This window comes from Pseudochaenichthys georgianus, chromosome 22 (assembly GCF_902827115.2).
Source record: "Pseudochaenichthys georgianus chromosome 22, fPseGeo1.2, whole genome shotgun sequence".
Taxonomy (NCBI): domain Eukaryota; kingdom Metazoa; phylum Chordata; class Actinopteri; order Perciformes; family Channichthyidae; genus Pseudochaenichthys; species Pseudochaenichthys georgianus.
Genome location: NC_047524.1, coordinates 22352598 through 22376574, shown reverse-complemented (window position 1 = coordinate 22376574; position 23977 = coordinate 22352598). Strand labels below are relative to the sequence as shown.

The window sequence follows — 23977 nt, the reverse complement described above, 5'->3', positions numbered from 1 at the left end:
GACCCTCGTAATGATTCCTTTCCCATTTATTTACACATTCCAAAACAAACTGAATAGCATCCCTTCTACAGCGAAAATATCTTCCAATTCCCATCTGTACATAACGGTAAACATTTCTCATGCTCATTGATTTGTGGAACAAGAACAAAGCTCATTCACGGCCAGGCGAGGGACCAAGGCTGTCATTTTGGTTTTCGAGTTCTCAACCTGCGGCTCTGGAACAAATGTAAGAGCATAAGGCAGTGAAGCCTGAACAGTGATCGTATGCGATGGTCAGGCCATTCCATCGGATTGCCAGTCCTGTGTCTTCGCATAACTGACAGAAAAGCAGAGTTATGCAGATTTGGAGTCCGTTTTCTCTGCCGATTGTGAGACCTTGTCTAACGAGGAGCTTCACCCGCAGCAGGAAAACACAACAGTCGATGGGATGTTTGCTGGTCGTCGTGCTGACAGGCCTGTCAGTGACCCTGTGAGACGGTGCTCTGGCAGCGCGGGCACAGGCAGTCTGCTGAGTCGGCAGTGTATCGACGGCATCGCGGGCAGCGGGCGGCAGAGGTGGGCACCGCGGCTATTTTGTAGGCACTGTCCTCTCGTATAACACCACCTGAGAGGACACACACATCAGAAAAGGCATAGCTTATCACGTGTTGTAGATCTTATCCACTATGGAGTGTATCAAATGTTGTAAAAAGTCAACATTTTGTTCATAATAAAAAAGGCATTTAAAAACAAGTCCTAGTACCATTCAATAAAAAAAGAATTGTAGTACGGTATTTCATTAAATATTCATTTAAAAAAGAAAACATTGTATACTGTAGTATTTCACAAATGTTTCATTGAAAAAGCCTTCAGAAAAATCGTATGCCATTATATTTCATCAAAAAGGTAATTGTGTTGTATGCTGCCATATCGCTATAATTACATACATTTAAGTCAAATTATAGAATGCCATAAAAAAATATTTTTTTAAAGTCACAGTGAAGTGTATGTAAGCGGACGTTTGAACAAAATGTAAAGAAATGCCCTCAAAGCGTACCGAAAATGTTTCCCATTCATAATAAATTAAAATAACATTATGCCTCCAGCTGCCCTGTCGCCAGTGCAGAACAAAAGCTGCTGTTGGTTCCATCTGATCCAAAAGGATCCAGCTGCATGGAACGTGTGTGGATGTGCTCACCCTCCAGGTTGATGAGGAAGGTGCCGCTGCTCAGCAGGGCGTCTGAGGGCAGGTCCCGGGGCAGCACGCTGCACAGGTTGACCCGCGCCACCATCATCAGCTCCGCCAGCTGGGAGGAGGTGGAGCTGGGATGCTCTTGCAGGGACTGGGGGCGAAGAGGAGGACTTTGAATTTATACTATCCCTTAAAAATAGACTGATTATATACATGAAAGAAATCGGCTTGCCAACAACATGTCTCTGACCTCCATGAGTTCAAACAGCAGACCGGGCTCGACAGCGATGGTGAGGTCGTACTGCGCTGCGTTTTTGCCCGGAATGGAAGACAGGAAGGAGTCTCTGATGGCACACGCCCCTTCCACCGCCTCCTCCAATCCTGGGCGGCGCCACACTGAGCTGCTTTTGATCCAGCCGCTCTTAAATAATGTCTCTCCTTCTGCAGAAACAAATGTGGTTTCATGAATACTCTTGTTAGCAAGCAAACACGTGATATACTGTGTGGCTGTGATTGGCACATACCGCCATGTCCTGGTGCGTGCAGGTAGACCTCCTCAGCCAGATGGGGCAGGATGGGAGCGATGGATCGGGTCACTCCGTCCAGAATCTCCTCTAAGACAGTCTGACACGATCTCCTGCCCAGCGAGTCCTCGGGATCGCAGTACAGCCTGAATGAATCAGAAACAGGTTTATTGCCAGTTAGGTTAACACATATGGTTGTGTTGTGGTGCATTCATTAAAATTAAACAAATGTAAAACACAGATAGAAAACTATCTGAACAAACTATATTAACATGATATAGTAAATAAAGAGGCAGAAAGTCGAAAAGATGGAGCAAGGAACAAAGCAGGACAAAGAGATGTGCGAGTTTAGAAGAAACATAAAAAGGGATATTTTCAATCCTGTGAAGTGCTTGGTATTTGGAAGAATGCTAGCACACTAAACAAGTTGTGGCGAGCCTTTACCGGTCTTTGATGATGCTGAAATAGAAGCTGGAGAGCTCTCTGGCGATGAAGCCTTGCAGGACACGGATGGCCCGGCCAGCATCGAACTCAGTGTAGGCGTCCGTCACCTGCACACACACACATATCAGTCAGCAGCTGACGCACTTTGGACTGAGATCAACAAGCTTTACACCTGAACTCACCTTGATGCTGTACTCGCGGAGCTGGTGCAGCATGTACTGGTCGATGTAGTGCATCTCTTTGGGGTCCACCGCCTGCACGCGGGGGTCGAAGCCCTGCAGGTTGCCGAGCAGGAACTTCAGAGTGTTCCTCAACTGGTGGAGAAACAACAAAAAGGCATTGAAGGCTTCTCAATACTCTATTTCCGGTCCTCCGGTAGTGACCCGGAAATGGGTTTCAGCGCGCCATGATGAAGGACGTCTCATTTCTCTAAATGCACTTCGAGGATCGAGCGTCGAGGAGGCTCTCTGGAGGAGCTCTAACCGAGGATACACTGATGGGTCCTCCACGGCTCCTCCACGGATGCATTTCCGGGAACAGAGATGTAACGCACGGCCGGACTTATCTCAGCCAATGACAGCTCTGCATGCATCCCCTGGATATTATTTTAGTAACTGCTTGAACGGCAACGCGATGTTTCCAGAGAGAACAGCTGTGAGGTCCGTGCAGAAAGCAGAGCAGTGTGTAGAATGTATATCACTCAGTAGAACAGACCTACTCTCTTTATTTGCTGTAGTTTAGTAGATATCTACAAACAAAGAATCCATATTTTTCTAAAACCATTTAGTGCTTCACATAATAATATACACAACGGCTGTAGCCTGATTATGCTTTAGGAGCAGTAGGTGTGTGTGTGTGTGTGTGTGTGTGTGTGTGTGTGTGTGTGTGTGTGTGTGTGTGTGTGTGTGTGTGTGTGTGGTACAGTGTGTGTGTGGTACAGTGTGTAGGTGTGTGTGTGCAGGGGCGCCGTAATGGGGTGAACAGTTAGGACGATTCTAAGGGCCCGTGACTGAGAGGGGGCCAAACAATTTTAGAACATTAAGAAACAAATGTTTAAGTAACCGATGTGATTATCTTTTCATCCGTGGTGTAAATGCGGCGGACAGACGGGTCTCAGTTGGTTTGGTGTCCGATGCTTACTTTTAATACAACTTTGGGCCCGTCATTTCATTTCCCCATTTCAGCGACCAGAGAGAGGGGGGGATATATCCAGTCTCTGATTGCGTTACGTTATTATGAGAGTGCTCTCATACTTTAAAAATTGTATATATATATATATATATATATATATGTGTGTGTGTGTGTGTCTGCATCTGTAGCCTGTTATTGTCTCATTATACCGCACTGTGAATGAATCAAAGTAAATATATAAGTGATCATGAACACATCTGTCCATCAGACAGAGGCTGCTGCCTCCTGTCATCATTAATGGACGTCTCTTTAAAATGACCGCTCAGAGGAGAGGAGTTCTCATTTCTCTAACCGCCTGTTGCTTCCTCTCCTCTCTCCTCGGTTCCCCTCCTCGACTCCTCCGCTCGCATCTCCTGTGGGCGGGACTAAGACACGAGGATAGGAGTCGAGGATAGGAGTCGAGGATGGGAGTCGAGGAGGGGAGTCGAGGAGGGGAAATTAGAGTATGGAGAAGCCTCTAATGAGTCTCGTCCACATGAAGCTCAGCTCAGTTCTTTCAGGAAGACTGGGTGTATACTCATCCACTCCGCAGCTGCATATCATCAGCTCATCACAGGCGTTCTCTTTAACCTATCACATTTCACCTCAATCTCCAGCAGCCAATCAGCGTGCTGCAGCCACACTTTAAAATGGTTCTCCTCTCTCCTGCAGTCAGCTGTGATTTCAGGTGTTCATGCTGCGGCCCGCCTCCTCCCCATCACACCTCCTCTTCATCCCATCACCACCAGTGTCTAGACTCCCTTTTATATATACGATTTCAGGACTGGGGATTATTCGGCAAAGACTTTTAACATATGGCGCATGTGTCAATAAATGTTCTTTAAACTAAAAATGAAGACTTTCCTGATTGAAATAACGCCAGCCACTCGCACAGGGTCCATACCGCACTCTGGTACCTTGTTGATGCTGTCTCTGGCTGAGTTGAGAGCAGTGGGTCCAATCTGCACCTCAGAGAAGACGTTGGACTCGGCCACCCACCAGCGCAGCACATCGGCCCCGTACGCTGGCAGACTGGGGTCCTGGAGATGGAGAGACCGTGAGAGAGGAAGAGTGCAGGACAAACACCAGGCTGGAAGTAACCAGGCGTATTGTTTAATGAATCAATGATATGAAGCTCAGTTCATCAGGGCGTGGTCAAAGTCTCCGTTACCTGCCCTCCATTAATGACTTGATCTGGATCCACTACGTTCCCCAGAGACTTGGACATCTTGTCTCCTTTCTCAGTGACAGCAAAGCCATGGACCACCAGAGCCCTACACACAAACGCAAAAAAAGAGTTAGAATTGAGTATGTAGTTCATCTCGGTCAGGGTAAATGAACGTTTCCAAAACGTGATTCTTGGCTATTCTTAGTGGTATAGCACATTTGTGTAAATGCAAGTGGCTTTGAATTAGTATTTCTGTGTATAATTTGATTATTGCTACATGCGGTATAATTGTGGCGTAAAAGGCGTTGCCGCATATTTGACACAAGTTCAGTTCATTGGTCATGAGTAGCATAAGTTATCTATTGTATCGGCTTCTGTGAAAGCTAGTGCTTTTTGGAGCCTGAAGCCACAGTGTCTCAACGGAACATTCTTCGGCATTTATTCACATTACAAAGTCCTTTTATTACATTTCAGTACATTTGTCAGACACCCCCCCCCACACACACAGGGAGAGGACGGGACACTCACTTGTAAGGAGCCTTGTTCCTGACGGCCACGCTGGTGAGCAGCGAGGACTGGAACCAGCCTCCTATCTGGTCCTTCCCCTCCACATACACATCCGCCCTGGAGTCTGACTCTGCAGGGCGGGAGAGAGAACATCTGTTATTCCTTCTGCGTAAAAACAAACACAACAGTGAGTGTTGTCCCAGAGGAGAGACATGTCTAGAAAAGACAAGAGAGAGCAGCCAGTGTTAGGGGGGGGGGAGATGCAAAGACCACACTTTAAGGACCGTTGCTTAAGACTAGGGAAACATGCCATGTCCAAAACGCCCCTAAATTGCCTGTTTTGATTTCTTTAACTCAATATCTCACATCTAAACAGTTATCTGACAAACAGGTGTTGCAGCCGTGGCATTACAGGCAGAAACAAGTTTGAGCAAACGTCCATTTTGATCCTGAAGGAATCCACAAACAAAACAAAGTGCAGAGTTTGAGCCATTCCTGGAAAGAGAAACAAGCTGCCACAAAGAAACAGAGGAGTGGAGAATCATGCTGTATACTCTTCACAGCACATTCAAATGCTCCATGGAGAGTATTAACTGAGTTGGACTAAATGTCCTTTTCAGTGTTTAGGCACCACAGCTGTCTTAAGTGACGGGTGAAAGCAGTCTGAGCCCGGAAACAGAGACAGAGTGTAACAGAGACATGGAGGGAGGCGCTGCAGGCCTGTAGGAGGGGGATCATGTGACCTGGGACCAGAGGTTTGCGGAGCCGAGCGGGGAGCCAGCTGAGACGGGACTCCGCCTCCTCAGAGTCTCCCTCCGACTCCTCTGGAAATAACAACATCACCAGACAACTTGAAACGGGCACCTTAAGGAGTCATTTGGTCTCGTATTTCCAAGGACAGAAAAAGAACCTTCTCGTCTCAATTATTTCAGAAATATGTGTTATGGGTCCTTAACAGATGGAGTGGAACCCTTTCTGCTGCAGATAAACACGTTTATGTTATGTTCATAGTTATGGAAGCTCCGAGAGGAAAGTGAAACAAATATCAGTTTCGTCTTTTGTGTTTAAGAAATAAATAATTTCCTTTTATTATATCTGTGGGGTTGAAAATAAAGACATGTTTCCTTCTCACTGTAACAATACGCAGACACAAAGTTTCAACATTTATTTTGAAACTGTGTTTATTGTGTTTATTGTTGTAATAATAGTGTTTATTGTTGTAATACTCATTTCAGCCACAAGATGTAAACAATTCTATTTTGTACCATTTCAAAGACAAAGGTTTAAAAAAGTATTCACCAGACATTTAGTTTCCCTTTCAGGGCCTCCGTACATACGGGCACATTTGTGTAAGTATGATTTAAAGACTTAGAGCTAGATTAAGATCAAGTTACGGTGGATATCTCGGGCACTGCATTGTAAATGTGTTTGATTTTCTTCTGTTCTCCCAACGTTCAGTTGCAGATACCTGACCCTGGTGTGCTGAGGCTGCATCGATAATCTAATCTAATAATCCATGTGTGCGCTGCTTCTGCTTACAGTGCGCGTTCTAAAGCAGCTTAAGCAGCGGACAGTGTAAGGAGCTTTCTGTACAATAACACTAATGACAGCCGAGTTGATTAAAGGCGTTTTGCTGCTACCCTTAAATCAACCCTGATGACTCTGAGGATGAAAACATTGCTATACAATATCACATTAACTGAATCTACTTGAACGTGCAGCACAGATTTAGACGTACCTTCTAGGACTGCGGCCCATGACGCTCCGCTGTCGAACCAGATGTCCAGGACGTCTTCTCCACGAACGTAGTCAGTCACTGGACCGGCTTTACTCTGAAGAGACACACGGGGAGAGGCAGAGAATAAAAGGAGATCCATTGCTCCCCTACAGAATAGTGATGACGACTGATGAAGATATTAATAATTAATAAATGTCTTTTTAAGCTGCTTTGAGCTCCGTGTTACTTGTGGTCATGACCATTTGTTATTGATTTCCGCATTTCATCAACAGCCAAATGCAAAAGGTTTAATGCCGAATGAACATTTTTATATTTCACTTAATTGATTTCAAACAGCTCAATGTCATTCCTTCCTACTCTTGACCAAAAGCCTTTAAAATAACATTAATAATTATAGTTTATCATAGTAGAGAGGGATCTGCTTTGATGTATTACTGAGGCTTGTTTATCACAACTCGGTCCTAACTGTATGTCACACCCCCCCCCACCACACACACACACTCACCTTCTTGAGCACCTCATTTGGCAGTAGATCCTCAACAGGAAGCTCCCACCAGCAGTCGCTGCCCTTTTCTTTGAACAGCTGAGCTATATGGGTCACTGTGTGTCTGCAGAGACAGGAGGAATGTTCACTTGTAAATAATAATACACTTTATTAATACAGCTACGACTTTTTATCAAAAGTTACACAGTGCTAAACATGGTTTAACCAGATACAAAAAAAAAATCAAGATGACATTTATCGGATAAAATGTGACAACTATACAACACCAAAATGGAAATACCCGAAAGCAATATTTCAAAGGAATATTGTGTGGGTTTGAGGAGGTAAGATGTGTGTGCGTGTGTGTGTGTGTGTGTGTGTGTGTGTGTGTGTGTGTGTGTGTGTGTGTGTGTGTGTGTGTGTGTGTGTGTGTGTGTGTGTGTGTGTGTGTGTGTGTGTGTGTGTGTGTGTGTGTGTGTGTGTGTGTGTGTGTGTGTGTGTGTGTGTGCAATAACCATGTGTCGAAATATGAGTGTGCATGCAGTATGTGTGTGTCCAGGCATGTGCACGAGCCAGTTAGTCTGCATGTTAGGGCTGCTCAATTAATCGTATTTTAAATCGCAATTACGATTTTGGCTTGCAACGATTATGAAAACAACATAATCGAAATAAAACTATTATCTTTTTATTTCGTTTTTAAAATGTAAAAAAAAAAAAAAATGGTATTGGTTTTTCAGTTGAATTATACTTAACGTTCAGTGTAATCAACTGTTCAAAACATACTGTTCACATTGTTTTTTTCAATAAATGGATGTTTTCAAAGTAAATGAATGAATCATTTTTAAATGTTCCCACACCACGCCGCTCCTCCGCTCCCTTCACTGGCTTCCGGTAACTGCTAGAATTCACTTCAAGACACTGGTACTTGCGTATCATGCTGCGAATGGATCTGGCCCTTCCTACATCCAGGACATGGTTAAACCGTACACCACAGCACGTGCACTACGCTCTGCATCAGCCAAACGACTCGCTGCACCCTCGCTGCGAGGGGGACCCAAGTTCCCATCAGCAAATCACGTGGGTTTGCTATCCTGGCTCCAAAATGGTGGAATGAGCTCCCCATTGAAATCAGGACCGCAGAAAGCTTACACACCTTCCGGCGCAGACTGAAAACTCATCTCTTTCGACTCCACTTCGAGCGATAGAACTATTAACAAAGCACTTATATACTAATAAAGGACTGGCTTATCTAAAGCCAGTTGAGTAGCACTTGAAACGATTGGCTCTTTGAAACCTGATGTTCTTATATGATTCTGTTTTCCTCAAGGTTGTGTCTTCCTGGTCGAACGCACTTATTGTAAGTCGCTTTGGATAAAAGCGTCAGCTAAATGCAATGCAATGTAATGTAATGTAATAATCGTGATATCAATTATTGACCCAAATAACCGAGATTATGATTTTTGCCATAATCGAGCAGCCCTACTGCATGTGTGGTGTTTGGGCTCACTTGTTGATCAGAGGTTCTCCGGTCTCTCTGTGGTAGAACACGGGGATGGGGACCCCCCAGCTCCTCTGCCTGGAGATGCACCAGTACGTCCGTCTGTCCAGCATGCTCAGCAGGCTGCCCCTCGCTGACTCGGGCAGAACACGCACCTTCTGCAGCGCCTCCTACACACACGTGAATGTCTTTCTTAGGAACAGACTGTAAATGCACCCCTCCCCGAAAGAGCCCGATGCGTTGCTTGCTGTGCACCGGGAAGAGATTGTATTCTGACCGCAACATGTCTTCCAGCTTTACCTTGGCCTTGTCTTTGAGTGACGCTGTGTTGATGAACCACTGTTTGCTGGGCCTGATGACCACGGGCTGCTTCGTCCTCCAGTCGTACGGGTAACTGTGGACACACTGCTCCTCCTTCACCAGAGAGCCACACTCCTTCAGCATGGTGATCACTGACATAAACACAACCAGAAACAGACAAATACATCACAATTAACACATGCACTAACAAATCCACGTGACCAAGTCAATGTAGTGTGTTAAGGTTTGACATGTTTGTCTGTACCTTTGTCCGTGCCTTCCGTCATCACAGCCAGATGCTGCAGCTCGGGGCCGGCCAGCTCAGTGAACTTTCCGTCCTCATCCACCATGCACTCCTTTGGTGGAGGGAAAACACACACACTGTTACAAAGTGACACAAAGCATGTTCACCAGCGTCATGTCAGCCATCTTTCACTTTGTCCCTACTGAATAACTTAAGTGCAGATGTTCTCAATTTGCAAAAGATTTACACAGTTCAAAATCAAACGTACCACAGACAGTTTAAACTGTGAAGCCACACTGTAATCATCCATGCCGTGAGCCGGCGCTGTGTGGACCAATCCGGTTCCTTTGGCCATGGTCACATGATTGGCAGGCAGGAGTGGCACTTCCTTGTCAGGAATTGTGGGATGTTTGCAGATCCCACCCTCAAGCTGGGAGCCTTAAAACAAAAGGATAAAGAAAATCAGCAGTTATGTTTGTGCATGTTAGCGTGTGTGCATGTTAGCGTGTGTGCGTGTTAGCGTGTGTGCGTGTTAGCGTGTGTGCGTGTCAGCACTACCTGTGAAGGTGCCTACACTCTCCAGCTCTGTCTCCAGCAGCGCTGCCACGCTGGCTGAGCACTCTGAGGCCACCAGCAGCAGCTGAGAGGTGTCCGCCCTCTTCACCACAGAGTACCTGCACACAGGGCACTTTAGTAAGGGTGGTGTGATTTCATGACTAAGCGGTTATATCAACCAATGTACAAAGAAAAATAAGTTTAAAAAATGAATAATTGCTAGTTGCAGCAACTCAGAAAGACAGTGCAACAACTACAAACTGAGCGAAAGGAGAAGAGTGAGACTGGTCAGTTCTTTACTTGGCGTTGGGCATGTAGCACACGGCCTGATTGGCAGGAATGGTCCAAGGCTGGGTGGTCCACACCAACACAGAAACACCTTCCAATCCTGCGGGAAAACAGAAATTCCACATGGTCAAAAGAGTTCTTACCGAGTCAGAAGAATAATATCTTGAAAAGGCAGAACTACCTGCATGTGTGTGTGTGTGTGTGTGTGTGTGTGTGTGTGTGTGTGTGTGTGTGTGTGTGTGTGTGTGTGTGTGTGTGTGTGTGTGTGTGTGTGTGTGTGTGTGTGTGTGTGTGTGTGTGTGTGTGTGTGTGTGTGTGTGTGTGTGTGTGTGTGTGTGTGTGTGTGTGTGTGTGTGTGTGTGTGTGTGTGTGTTACCTTCGGAGGCTATCCCAGGTGGCAGTGTGCTCAGGGGGAACGTGGTGTAGATGGATCTGCTCACATGCTCAGGGTTGTACTCCAGCTCTGCCTCTGCCAGGGCCGTTCTGGAGAGGCAGGTAGACCGGGTTACAGAATCAGATATCGTGTTTGGATTTAAAAAATAAGGCACGCGGCCTCTTCTACACATGCACACTAACTCAGTACCTTGTTGAAGGAGACCAGAAGACCGGTTTGTAGTCTTGGTAGATGAAACCCTGACAAAGGGAAAATAATTAGACTGAGATGAGAACAATTGACACATCACACAGTATTTCCCTGTTGGTTTCTGCCCACCTTGCTGTGCATCTCCTGGAAGACCTTCAGCTGAGCAGCCTCATAGACCCCATCATACGTGTAGTAGCATTGGTCCCAGTCAGCCATCACCCCCCAGCGCTGAAAAGCAGCCTTCTGACGAGCTATGGCCCCCTCCGCAAACTCTCGTGCTAGGGAGGATAGAAACATTACAGCAGCGGCAGACCCAACAACAGTCATCCGGCTTTCTGTCCGTCTTTACCTTTCTGTCTGATCTCCAGGGGGCCCAGGCCGCTGGTCCCCAACTCCCCCAGAGCCTTCAGCTCGATGGGCAGGCCATGGCAGTCCCACCCTGGGATGTAGTGGACCTGACGCCCCCTCAGCATCTCAAAACGGTTTCGGATATCTTTCAGGATCTGGACACAAACAAGACAGTGAAATTAATTATTACTTTGGCAGTGTTTGAGTCATTGCCACCTGGAAGCTGTAACAACAGCAACTAGTAATTATATATTTGCAGCATTACAGTGTGAAATAAGTCAAACATGATATGAGTTATCACCTTATTGAGGGCATGTCCTACATGAGGGTCTCCATTAGCATATGGGGGTCCATCATGAAGGCAGAACTCCTTCTTGGCCTTCCTCTCTCTTTGCCAGGAGTACAAATCTGCAAATCCACACTCCTGCAAAAGTGTAGTGTTCATATTTCACGTGAAAATAAAAATAAGCATATGCACCAAACAATGAGTCAAATGCATGTATCAACACGTGTATATATATATATATATATATATATATATATATATAGAGAGAGAGAGAGAGAGAGAGAGAGAGAGGGATAGTAGTGAACCCTAAGGAGTGTAGAGGATTTGGGGACTTTTTTTAGTAGAGGGTCAGCCTAAATGGTTCGTTGTACCTGCTGAATCTGGAGCTCTCTGTTCAGCAGTTTCTGTCCGGTCAGTTTCATTGGGAAGTCAGTCCGGGGAAGGAGCACTGTGTCTCGGTACAGTCCCTGGGGAGTGCCTGTCTCTGCGGGCTGAGGGCTGCCCTCCCCCGGACTGACAGCCTGACAGCGGCTGGAGCTGAAGGAGAGAGCCCGGTGCAGGAGGCCGCCTCCCCGGTGTGACCTCCGTCCCCATCTCGATAGTGTCTGGCTTACTGCCGAAACCCGGCACAGCAGCATGGAGAGTTGAGGTAGCTCTGTAGCCAAGCAAAAAGACAATTAATAACAAGTGTTGTTGTGGCAATTTAATGTACGCATTTATCGTGTTGTCATATTCCGTCCTTCGTCCAATGCTGTGTTTCTTCCGGAAGAAATTAAGGCAAGGACAACTACGGAAAGCCAGTAGGACCAATATAAATCAATCGCATTTAAAACTCAAGTTGGACGGGCGGTCGCTGGAATTGAATAAACAATATGGAATGGTATAAATGTGTTCCTATGCAGGAAACTACACCTTCAAATGTATATTATTAGGAATAGTTCCCGTTACTGCACTTGGGCTTATCGATATCATTCTACTGATCCGTTTGAGTTGTTTTACTTTGAAAGTATATTTTACCGGAAGTGCACAATATTGCAATCTTGAGAGTGCTGGCGAGCTTTCACTGCCATCCAGTGGTTACAATTAAAAACTAAAACTCTATAGTCTTAAATAACTAAGAAAACGACACTTATTCCTACTATTACAAATACTTATGCTATTAATACTGGTGGACGGTTATTTTATTTTTGAAAATGTCACCACAACTTTTACTTTGAAAGTATGCTGACAAACAGCAGTCTTTCTCAATTCGAAGGAATCACCAAATAAATCAGCCATTATCAATTTGTTTTATTACACGTCTGTGCTTGACGCTTAACATATTTTCGACAGCACCTGAATGCAGCACGGCCTCGGCTGCAGCAGGTGGTATTGAGTGGTCAATGACGTCACCGGGGGTATAAATCGCGCGGCTGCATCTCCTCTTTCACTCATCCCTTCACCTTCCAAAGGACCTGACCCGATTCGCGAGCCAGACTTCACTCACACTCCGCAGCAAGATGAACAAGATGTGTCTAGCTTTCCTCGGAGCTCTCCTGCTGGCTCTCCATCTCATCTCAACACAGGTTAGTTTTGCTCCTCATTTATTTTTTGTTCTGAATTTCAACGTGATATTAGCATACTTTAGTTTTCTAAAACTTTTCTGCACTGAAATGAACAAATTGTGAACAACATCAGTCTCTTCTTCGGCGTCTTGACAAGCTCTCACATGGTGCTTTTTTTTGTTAACGTTTATCTTGTATGATGAGAGCAACACTTCAGGGAATAGGCCGATTCTAGTGGAAATAGTAACCTTTAATTTAAAGGAATCCGTTTTTTTGTTTAAACTGGAGGATACGTGTTATGCTTGATGCCATTTCATGCTTGAATTTAAAACCATGAGCTTATCCGCAAAGCATTGTCACCTTTTTAACCATGTGTGTACTTAAAAGTTGTATTGCTCCTTTTTGGCGTCTTTGCGAATACAGACCAATGCCTCCTGCTTTTGATCTGCCTCAATGTAGCCTAGTTAAGTTAAGAAAGTATCTGACGTGATCTTATTGTTTGAAGGTGGTGCAGGCCCAGAACTCCACGGTTAACACGACTATGGGAAACTACACGACTATGGGAAACTATACTACCATGGTGCCCACCATCGGCGTGAACACGACACTCAAAAGCGGATGCGGGTGGACCGCCGCCTCCACGCTGCTGCTGCCGCTGGCTGTGGCCGCTTCCCTCCTCTTTGGGAGGTCCTAAACCGGACTGATGTCGCTCTTCACACTGCCAAGACTGCTGGACTGGGCATTCAACGGTCTCCCAAGAACAGGCCCCCTTTGGATTCTACCAAACACTTTTTTCTGTCACCGTTGGAGTTTGTTTGACTCTCCGTTACCTTTACGCACCAAACGGGGACGCGCCCTGCTGCTCTTGGTGTCATGTTCTGCTGTTGCTTGGGACCATATAAAGAAATCCCCTTTTTGGGAAATAAGGGGATTGGGAAGTTTGTATCACTGTGCTCTTTAATAAGCCGATGGCCCTAAAGAGATTGTAAACTTTTGTTTAGCAAATTCTGGGAAATGTGTATGATAAATGTTTTAGAATCTTCAATTTTGTAAATCCAATAAACCTTTGAATTGTTAGTGACCAGATTACTCTGTTTATTCCTGTGCTGTGGGTATTTCTTTTTTTTTTTATGGCTAATATAATTGAGTTAATCTCCCTACATGTGTTGAAAGTAAATGTTCCGAGCCATTAAACTTTAAACAGACTTCTGACACAGAATAGGTCCACTACAACTGAAGTGTATCATGGGGATTATCCAGATTAATTTGTACTTTTACAAAGCCTAATCTGAGTAGGCTGTAATGTCTCAGTGCTGATGAGGAACAACTTTATTTTATTTGTGTCTAGTCATTAAAAAAACGTTAGCCCTTTTAATGGCTTTGAGGTGTAGCTATCGAGTTTAATCTTGAAAGATGATCCCTAACTTGCTTTTCAATTTTGTTTACTTTGCTAATGCCTCCCTTCAGACCAAGGTGTTCCTTTGTATTGGACCTAGGCCTCTGATTATTCAAACAAGGTCACCTTACAATGGCTAACTTGCCCTTGTTCACAGCAATAGATTGGCTCGCATCACAACCCTCCTCCCTTTTTAAAAAGCTTGAAAAACAGTTGTAGCCAGTTTTCAACCTAACACTCTAGTTTGTGAGCCTCCTGTGTAAACGCTGAGAACAGACTTCAGTGTGAGACCGTTTGTTAAACATGTTATATTTGCAACTTTATATATTTTTTAAAGGGTGGTGGCCCCTTTTGCTGGAACAATTGGGCACATCATTAAAAGCAGTATTTTATGACTTGAAACAAATGTGTCAGTTTGCACAACAGCTTATTTCAAATGTCAGTCATGTACATTTCTATACAGTCAGCTGGCTGTACATATCACTACACAAAGAGGATGTGAGTAAAACCTTTATTGACTTGAGAGGGATGAATAATTAAAAGGTGGTTAGCCAGGCCTCCTTCACCTGGTTCGGGGGCTTTGCCGTCAAAGGCCCTCTCTATATGTGAAAGACAGGCTGCTGGAATTCACCTGTTGCTCCCCCTCCCTCCCTTTACCCCTCCCCCTGCTGTGCATACTCCCCGATCTGTGTGGGAATTGCATCCCACTGTGATCACATGACAATGGCTGTATTGTCCAGCTCATCTTATCTGCTCCATGGGCCTGCCTCTCATCCTGCCCCCCCCCCCCCCCACACTTCTTCCTCATAACCTTTTTTTATTCAAGATGTTCTCAATCTTGCATATCTCTCAAGCTCATATCAAACATGCACAGGAACCCTGAACTAATATTACCAATAGGAGCTGTGAGAACCCAAATGGTCCAAATCATTGTCACTGGACATGTTAGCTTTACTTTACCCCTGCCCGCTCCAATAGATCCTACTTTGAACTCGTGTGAATAGAAGCTCATTGTCTGGAGAATTATTGCTAAACCATTGTTGATGTTTCTGTTTTAAGGCTAGTGGGAAAACTCAAGAAAACCAACAGCCAAAGCTAAAGAAGAGTCATGTTCCCAAAGATGCAGGGGGAAATGTGAACTGTTCCTAAAGGCTGAGGGCTAGGTCATCAGACCAATTCAAGGAACGACAAGATAACCGTGATATGTCCTCCTTCACACTACCATGATGCACCCCCTGACCTAAAACACACTGAGCATTTCCAGTAGTTGAGAGCCTTTCGGACAATGTCATTAAATGAGTGAAATGTAAACTCCAGACAATTTCTGGATTTGACTATCCTAATATTGTCCGGAGTACATTGCTTTAGTTTGTTTTCCCTTAGTCTCTAGTTTATAATCCAAAGGAAAAGAGGCCTGACGAAGCACTGGCCACATTCCTGCAGTGTGGCCGTGAAACTGTAATGCTGCTGGAGTGCGGTCAGGTGATCGAGAGAAGAGCTCTCCTTTAGTCGACCGCTAGAGTGTAACCACTTAAGGCCCTCCTCCAGCCACTCCACCCATCTCCTCGGCTCCCTCCCACCTGAAACCTAAGGAGAAACCTGAATTCAGGCATCTGTGTTTGTTTGCTGCGAGAGAAGGGGGCAGGGAGCACATGATTGAGAGTAAATAAAAAAGAGAGAGAGGGATCAGGAAAGGTGAAGGGCCCTTATCAATGAGTGTACAACCACTCTCACTTGTTCTTTGCTTTTCCCACCAGAAATCTGCATTTCAAAACCATGACGCTGAAGCCTCTGATAAGTGGATTGACACCAGCCACTAAATGGCCGCTCAGTTTTTTACAATTACAACAATGCTTCAGGCTTTAAGAGCAAGGTTTATCCCTCAACATTGATTCAGCAGTCATTGCAAAGTGCTTCTATGCAGTCTAAAACAACAGGCTGGACTTTGTTGCTTATCAATAAGTCAAAGACTATCATGTGCTGGAAACAGATATCACTACACAGTCTCTGTGGTTTTCCAGAATACTTACAGCACCTCACAGCAAAGGGTGGTTGCTATGGGTGATTGGTTCAAAAGTTTCCAAAATTGGTTCAAAAGTTTCCCACATTCTAGATTGTCATTAACAAAATACTTACATTTGTATTAATTTTATACTTTTTTTTATTATTAACAAGGTACATATTATATAGTTGATGTCAGTAAAATGTATAATCACAGCGTTTATACATTTAGGGCAGGAGTGTAAGCAAAAATAATGTGGTGGGTTGACATCATTCACATGACATCATTCACTCACGGAACTATGGGTGGGGGCAGAGCCATTTAATTGTTCCGCACGGACATTTTAGTTTACACGAACTTCCGTTTTCCGGTCAGTCAGTTTCCCCGGGCTTGAGTTTGTTTACATGCTGTTCCATGTTGAATAAAAGACCAGCTTTGTATTTGTACACACCGCCTCGGACTCCCGTCTCTCGGAACTTCAATGGCGATCAATATTGAGAAGGAAAATTCAGTTAAATCACTCAAAGAAACCCCTTTTGAGGGGAGGACACTGGAGGGAAAGCTGAGAGTAAAATGCTTGGTCCTGATTGGCCCGACATCGCCATTAGGCAGGAGTCAAAGGACAGACGTAAGCATTTTCATCGCTGTTTCTCAAGGAGCTGGTTTAGCAAAAAGGCTTGGCTAACTGGCTGTAGCGACACCAACACTTTATTTTGCTTCCCCTGCCTCCTTTTCCGGACTTCTAGATCAGACCTAGCATGGACTCAGAAAGGTGTTAATGACTTAAAACACCTATCAGAGAAAGCAAAAAAGCATGAACAAAGTAAAGTCCACATGGAAAATGCTATGCAACTAGCCATGTTTGGAAGAGTAAACATAGCTGTCCAACTCGACGAAGACTACAGGATAGGCATCCGTAAGCATAACGAGGAGGTGGACAAAAACCGGCACATCCTTTCTAAAATAATAGACTGTGTCAAGTTCTGTGGTGCCTTTGAGCTTGCCCTGCGTGGACATGACGAGAGTGAAAGCTCAGAAAATCCTGATATTTTTAGAGGATTGGTGGATTTTGTTGCATCACTGGATGTGGTTCTAAAAGAGCATCTGCAGACTGCCACTGTGTTTAAGGGAACATCTAAGACAATACAAAATGAGCTCCTTGACTGTATGCTATCAGTTTTGAGAGAGTGCATTTTGGAAGAAATCAGGAGTGCAGACTTTGTCTCCATCCAGGTTGATGAAACAATGGACATTTCCACGCAGTGTCAACTCGTCCTTGTGATCCGTTACATTGACAAAGCCCATGATGTGCAAGAGAGGTTTTTTGAGTTTATATCTCACCAGGGTGCCACAGCTGATTCCATTGCCACTGCGCTTCTGGATAGGTTGAGCTCCATTCTCCCTGATGACCAGAAGAGCAAGCTCATTTCCCAGGCATATGATGGGGCAAGTGTCATGAGAGGAACCACGGGTGGTGTGCAGAAGAAGGTTCAAGACGTCTATGTGAATGCACACTATGTCCACTGCTATGCTCACCAACTAAACCTCATCATGCAGCAGGTGACATCTCACATCACCAGGGTGAGACAGTTCTTCTCTGACCTGGGTGGAATCTCTGGTTTCTTTGCTAGATCTCCCAAGAGAACCATCGTGCTGGATAAAGTGGTGGCCCACAGGCTCCCAAGAGCATGCACGGTGAGATGGAATTTCCACAGCTGTACTGTGAAGACTGTGTTTGAGCACAAAGATGACCTCCTCCAGTGTTTTGAAACCATCAGGGACTCCGGCGAGTTTGATCCCAACACTACGAGGGAAGCTGGAGGCTTTGTGAGAATACTGGAGGATGATACCTTCCGTTTCTTCCTGGAACTGTTCCATCGCATCATGCCACATGTGGATGTTCTCTACAACCAGCTCCAGAAGCGGACCGTCAACTCAGTCTTTGTTCAGGCAATCATGCAGGAGTTCACCGACAACGTTAAAAAGATCAGGTAAATTCATATGTATGTTGTATGTAACATTATTATTATGTACAATTTCAATTTGTTTACCTGTCAACTAAATCTATACCTTTTCTCTTCAGAGATTCCCTCCCTACTTTCTGTGGAGAACACAGCAGCTGTGCATCTCAGCAGCAGCTGGGCAAGAAGCGGCGCACACTGGGCCCAGGTGAACTTCAGATGCTCGCTACAGAGGTGAGATGGAAGCTAAATGTGTGCTCTTTTACAATGTTTTCAATTGTGTTAGTGCTGCATTGTGCAGAAAAGACATTACGCACCTTAAAGTAGGTCCTTTCTATACATTTTCTAACTTACTAATGCAAGATGAAACTGTAGAGGTGGGACAAAGGAAGTGTCCCCTTTCATAAATTATTTAAAATCTCTACAAAAAAGGCCTGAGTCCAACAGTTGGAATGAAAAACAAACATGATGTGACAAAATGACATGCAGCCTAAGAGACAGTCACAGACATCACTTGATCAATTGCAAGTTGAATTTAATTGCAATCTTTGTCATGTCAGTTTAAATAATACAATACACTCACAGTATACAAAACATCAGCAACTAACGGCCATAGCATTTTATTCACATCATTATCACACTCGTCAAACTATTTAGTTAGCCCTGGTGCTCAGAAGCGTCTGCATTTGATATGCTTCTCCACTCTTTTATTCAGGGTTTTCCTTTAATTAGTCTTTTGTACAAATCTCAGTTAGGTAAAAACTATATATACCTACCAGTGGTGGTTCTAGACCAATTTGACCGGGGGGGGGGGCCGGGGGGCCGGGCTGGGGCCATTTCTTTTCTGAGAGGGGGACAATAAATGCAGGACGAAAAAGACAAAGACAGTATTGTGACGGCCCCTAGGCCTTAGCCTCAGGGCCCTGGTTAGCCACTCCCCAAATCAGGAGAGATTGCTGACACCTGATTTGGGTTGACTGCTCAGCTACGAGTATGGGTGCCTGAGCAGTCAGTCTTTCTCTCCTCTTGGGTTGCTTGGCTCTACTGGACCTTGGTTTGGTTGTTCTTTCTTTATATACTGATGCATGTTCACACACCCACACACTACACACATTACTGATTAACTGACTTCATAGTTAATTTAGTTTCTTTAAATAAATGCACTTCAATTGGATGAATCATGTGTGGTCTCCTTCCTTTGTCCGTCCTTGAGCCAGGACGTGACATGGGGGCTCGTCTAAAGTCAAAAGTCAAATTTTGACATACATTTTGTTGGTATGAATTTTCTGTGCTAATTTAGGTTGGAGTATCACACATGGATGTAGTTGTTTTGGAGAGCTTTATTATAATCTAGTTTAGGCCAGTTTTCTTTGAGGTAAATATGCTAAATGTTTGGTGTGGCATGTGACTGGTGTTCTCCTCTGTGAGGCCAAGCAGCAGGTTCTAATAGAGAGTCTGTGACAGAGAAAGTGGCTAGAGCAGTTGTCTCGGGATCACGTCCATGGTTTCTTGTGGGGTCGCTGTGTATACAGTTGCTTTCCAGTACCACTGGGTTTCAGTGAATAAATACCCGCCACAAGTATCTGTACGAAGACTAGGTACGAGTTTAGTCAGATAAGGGACATACTCTAATGAGTTAGTTGAGCATGGGGAGTCACCAGTTGTTGTTGCATAGTGTAAAGGTTCGGTGTATGTTACCTCAATGTGGTTATCTTGGTTGCTAGATTTGTGTGGTTTGATATGGCTAACATTGTGGAAGATTTTGTTCAGTGTCCCTCGGCTGAGTTGTTGGAGCAATGTACAAAGGAGCAGTTGGTGAAGATTGCTCATTATTACTCTGTTGATTTTGATTCCAAGCAAACAAAGGAAACCCTGAAAAGTGTTCTAAAAGCTCATTTGCTAGACTGTGCGGTACTGATGGACAGGGGAGGTAAGAAGAGCATGGTCACTAATTATGTGTCTGGTTTAACATTTGAACAACAGGAAAGATTGTTGATTTTGAGGTTAGAACAAATGAAACTGTATTTGGAACTGCAAAAATTGGCTTTGATTAGCGCAGGTAAAATGTCTGCATCGGCATTGACTGAGGAACTTGTAAGTTCATGCTTTGATGTTGCAAGTGATTTACTGTTGTTGCCAAAGTTTAATGAAAATGATATAGACACTTTTTTTTGTCTGTTTGAGCGTGTTGCTGACTTAAGGGGCTGGCCTGATGAGGACAGAACTTTAATGTTGCAGTGTGTGTTTACAGGTAAAGCACAAGAAGCCTACTCCGCTTTATCTTCTGACGCCTGTAAAGATTATGATACGGTGAAATCGTCTGTTTTGAAGGCTTATGAGTTGGTGCCTGAAGCGTACCGCCAACGTTTTAGAGACTGGCGAAAGAGTGGTAACAAAACACATGTGGAATTTACACGGGATTTGATCTTGCATTTCAAGCGCTGGTACTCTTCTTCTGGGGTAAAAACATTGGATCAGTTATGTGATTTAATCATTCTGGAGCAGTTGAAACAGTCTGTCCCTGAGAACATTGCAACCTCTATTAATGAACATAAAGTCACATGTCCTAGGGAGGCAGCAGTACTGGCTGATGAGTATGTGTTGACGCACAGGCGCATCTTTGGTGAGCGTTATGAAAGGAATGAATCTCAGAAAGCAGGATCGTTGTCCCCAAAGTTTGCACAGCATCCTAATGGCACAAGCAATGCAAATGTGTCATTATTGCCATCAACAGGGTCATTGGAAAAAAGAATGTCCTTTGCTAGAGGGGAAAAGCAACAATTTTCATGTGAAGTCAGTTGGTTTGGCTACAACTGTTCATAATCCCAGAGTTGGTGAAACAGAAGTCTTGGCTCCATTGCAAATGCAGGGTAAGGCAATTGATATCTCAGAGGTTGAGTCGGGTTATGCTCCGTTTATCTCTGACGGTTTTGTAACTCTAGTTGGGAGTGACAAGAAAGTTCAAGTCAGGATTTTGAGGGACTCAGGCGCTTTGAATACTTTGGTGAGGGAGGCCATCTTGCCTTTTTCTCCAGATTCAGACACGGGGCGCTGTGTTCCAGTTAGAGGGATTGGTCTGCAAACCATTTCTTTGCCTGAGCATAAACTGTTTCTGTCCTGTGATTTGGTCCAGAGAGAAGTGGAGGTTGGTGTTCGTTCAGAGTTGCCCGTGACTGGAGTGGACATCATTTTGGGAAATGACCTGGCAGGTGGTCGTGTTTGGCCAGATCATGCAAAGCCATTCAGGGTTAACAAAATAAACATTGAAGGAAAGAGTTTTCATGTTAGAGGCGAGGACTGGTTTTGTCCGGATAAGTGTGGAATGATGAACTTTGCTAGAAGAAGCAGTTGTTACAGATGTGGCAGGAAGAAACCATGAGGGCACATATGATGAACGCTGGAGGAACAGATAGTTGGAAAACTCTGGCTGGGAAGAGCAGGGGTCTCTTCAGTGTATATGATTGGAAGTGCAAAACATGTGGCAATGTCAATTGGGCTAGAAGGTCAGAGTGCAACATTTGTAACACACGGAAGTATGTGAAAGAGAGCTACAGTAACCTCTTTGGGTAAGATGGGGCAGGCAAGGGGAGCTTCGTCCCATTCTTCTTGAAGTTTTGGCCGTACAGGCATTCCCTGTTTCGTCCACTAAGCAGCAGTAGTTGCTTTTCCTGGGGTTAGGCTGTAATGATTGCGGGTTTTGTGCAAATTTCGGTAGTCACCTCAGGTACTTTTTGTCATAGTTCCTTCTTTGCCTAGTATCACTTTTGATAGGCTTATAATGCAGTTTGTATGTGCTCTGAGACGTGTTACTCAGATTTATGAATTGGAAGAAAATGTTGTGTCTAATGTTCTTGTTTTGTTTCAGGATCTGAGGTGCTACCTCATTCTTAAGGGGGGAGGTGTGACGGCCCCTAGGCCTTAGCCTCAGGTCCCTGGTTAGCCACTCCCCAAATCAGGAGAGATTGCTGACACCTGATTTGGGTTGACTGCTCAGCTACAAGTATGGGTGCCTGAGCAGTCAGTCTTTCTCTCCTCTTGGGTTGCTTGGCTCTACTGGACCTTGGTTTGTTTGTTCTTTCTTTATATACTGATGCATGTTCACACACCCACACACTACACACATTACTGATTAACTGACTTCATAGTTAATTTAGTTCCTTAAATAAATGCACTTCAATTGGATGAATCATGTGTGGTCTCCTTCCTTTGTCCGTCCTTGAGCCAGGGCGTGACAGTATGAAGTAATTGCGCATAAGAAAACAATGCAATACAGTTATTGGTACACATATTTATTTCAGATACTTATAGTTACAGTTTTTACGCTCTAATGGGTCCGACTAGAATGACAAATAACGAAATCGTTTAATCATACACTTTTCATTTTCAGGGGGGTCCAAAGTCAGTGTTAAGGGGCACTGGCCCCCCCCTAGAACCGCCCCTGATACTTAGCAATCTGTACATAGTTTACTATAAGATATATAATCCTGAATCTACCAGTATTTACAGCTAAGGTGGCCTAACTTTTAGAGTGACACTATGGTCATTTGCATGGTTCCTATCAAATGTATGCATTCATCAAATCGTTTTTACAGATTATATTTTGATATGGTACAACTTGATATATATTGTAATATTGACATTTCCATATTGTACTAATTTGGTGCTTTCATTTTTTAGGTTTGTGACACTATCTTGGGCCATACCAACAGCGGTTCTCCTTCACCAAGCACCTGATCAGTGCTACACTGCTGCAGGGAGACAAATTCCAGCAGTACAACTGCCATTTTCCTGAAGAAGCACTGGACACCACGATGGAGGCTTACCCACTGCTGAACCAGAGCAAGCTGAAAAACGAACTGTCACTCATCTACAGCAACGATGAGTTTAAGAACTGCAGGGGTGCTGTGGCTCTGTACCAGCTCTTCATGCAGAACAATCTTCAGGACACCTTTTCAGAGACTGTGGCACTGCTGAAGATCCAGATCACCACTCCCATGACCACAGATGAATCTGAGAGGTGCTTCTCAACGCTGAAGAGAATCAAGACCTTCCTCAGGAACACAATGTCCCAGGATCGTCTCAATGCCTTGGCCATGCTTTCTATGGAGAGAAAACTTGTGAAAGACATGCCTGACTTCAACCACAGAGTCGTGGACAAATTTGCGTCCCTCAAGGGCAAAATTATGTACAGAAAATAGGTGCAGTTTTGGTATAGTCCCACCTGGAAAAAGATGCACCAGCCGCCAATGTTTCAGTATCTTTGAGTGAAAAGTCTCGTCATCTATTGGATAGATTTGTACACACATTCATTTACCATTCAGGATTCATTGCTTAAGTGATTCCTAATCCTTTCATTTGGGGTCATCCATGTCAACATTTCTATTTGTCCATTATTTAGTTTTTTTGACCAGATACCTGTAGTTCCCAGGGTCCTTGCTGTAAGGGAATGGTTATTCAAATTCAATTCTAATTGTTAAAATCGATTAAGCCCCTTTGGTAATACCAGTCTGAAGTCAGGGAAACAGTCTATCCTGCACATTTGAGGCATCTTGTTTGATGTTGTGGATCAAAGGCCTTAGATGTATTGGAACATTTGGACATTTGCTGTAGGGAAAAAAGCAAGGATGAGAACATACAGATGTTTCCTCAGTCATTTGTCTTAAGAGGACATTTAACTGGCGGAATATAGGAAACCTGCAAAACATACGCTTGAATGCTACATAGCACGCTAAAATAAAATTAAAATTCACTGCATTGTGATACTGT

At 44.4% G+C, this 23977-nt stretch overlaps 2 protein-coding genes and 1 long non-coding RNA gene across 5 annotated transcripts; 2 read left to right on the top strand and 1 right to left on the bottom strand.

The window, feature by feature from the left end:
* Positions 1-11: 11 nt before the first annotated feature.
* Positions 12-12096, bottom strand: iars2 (isoleucyl-tRNA synthetase 2, mitochondrial). 2 transcript variants are annotated; one of them, XM_034110778.2, is made up of 24 exons: positions 11680-12096; positions 11324-11446; positions 11024-11177; positions 10804-10952; positions 10675-10724; positions 10468-10574; positions 10104-10191; positions 9807-9922; positions 9517-9686; positions 9270-9360; positions 9005-9156; positions 8714-8874; positions 7228-7330; positions 6723-6816; positions 5728-5808; positions 5006-5114; positions 4481-4583; positions 4227-4349; positions 2322-2453; positions 2140-2246; positions 1696-1841; positions 1422-1612; positions 1178-1322; positions 12-604 (listed from the first exon to the last, which is right to left on the bottom strand). In XM_034110778.2, exons 1-24 carry the CDS (start codon positions 11944-11946, stop codon positions 459-461), a joined length of 3108 nt encoding a protein of 1035 aa, XP_033966669.1. In that variant the 5' UTR covers positions 11947-12096; the 3' UTR covers positions 12-458. The 2 variants fall into 2 exon arrangements, with proteins under 2 accessions (XP_033966669.1, XP_033966670.1); XM_034110779.2 differs by lacking the exon at positions 5728-5808 and having other exon boundaries at positions 11680-12095.
* A 539-nt stretch (positions 12097-12635) lies between these two features.
* On the top strand, positions 12636-13938 carry LOC139432900 (uncharacterized). The gene is made up of 2 exons (XR_011642487.1): positions 12636-12873; positions 13358-13938. It is a non-coding gene; the product is annotated as an uncharacterized lncRNA (long non-coding RNA).
* A 2682-nt stretch (positions 13939-16620) lies between these two features.
* LOC117468168 (zinc finger MYM-type protein 1-like) lies at positions 16621-23783 on the top strand. 2 transcript variants are annotated; one of them, XM_034112178.2, is made up of 4 exons: positions 16621-18241; positions 18334-18445; positions 22077-22274; positions 22889-23783. In XM_034112178.2, exons 1-3 carry the CDS (start codon positions 16824-16826, stop codon positions 22131-22133), a joined length of 1587 nt encoding a protein of 528 aa, XP_033968069.1. In that variant the 5' UTR covers positions 16621-16823; the 3' UTR covers positions 22134-22274; positions 22889-23783. The 2 variants fall into 2 exon arrangements, with proteins under 2 accessions (XP_033968069.1, XP_033968070.1); XM_034112179.2 differs by lacking the exon at positions 22077-22274.
* The last annotated feature ends 194 nt before the right edge of the window (positions 23784-23977 follow it).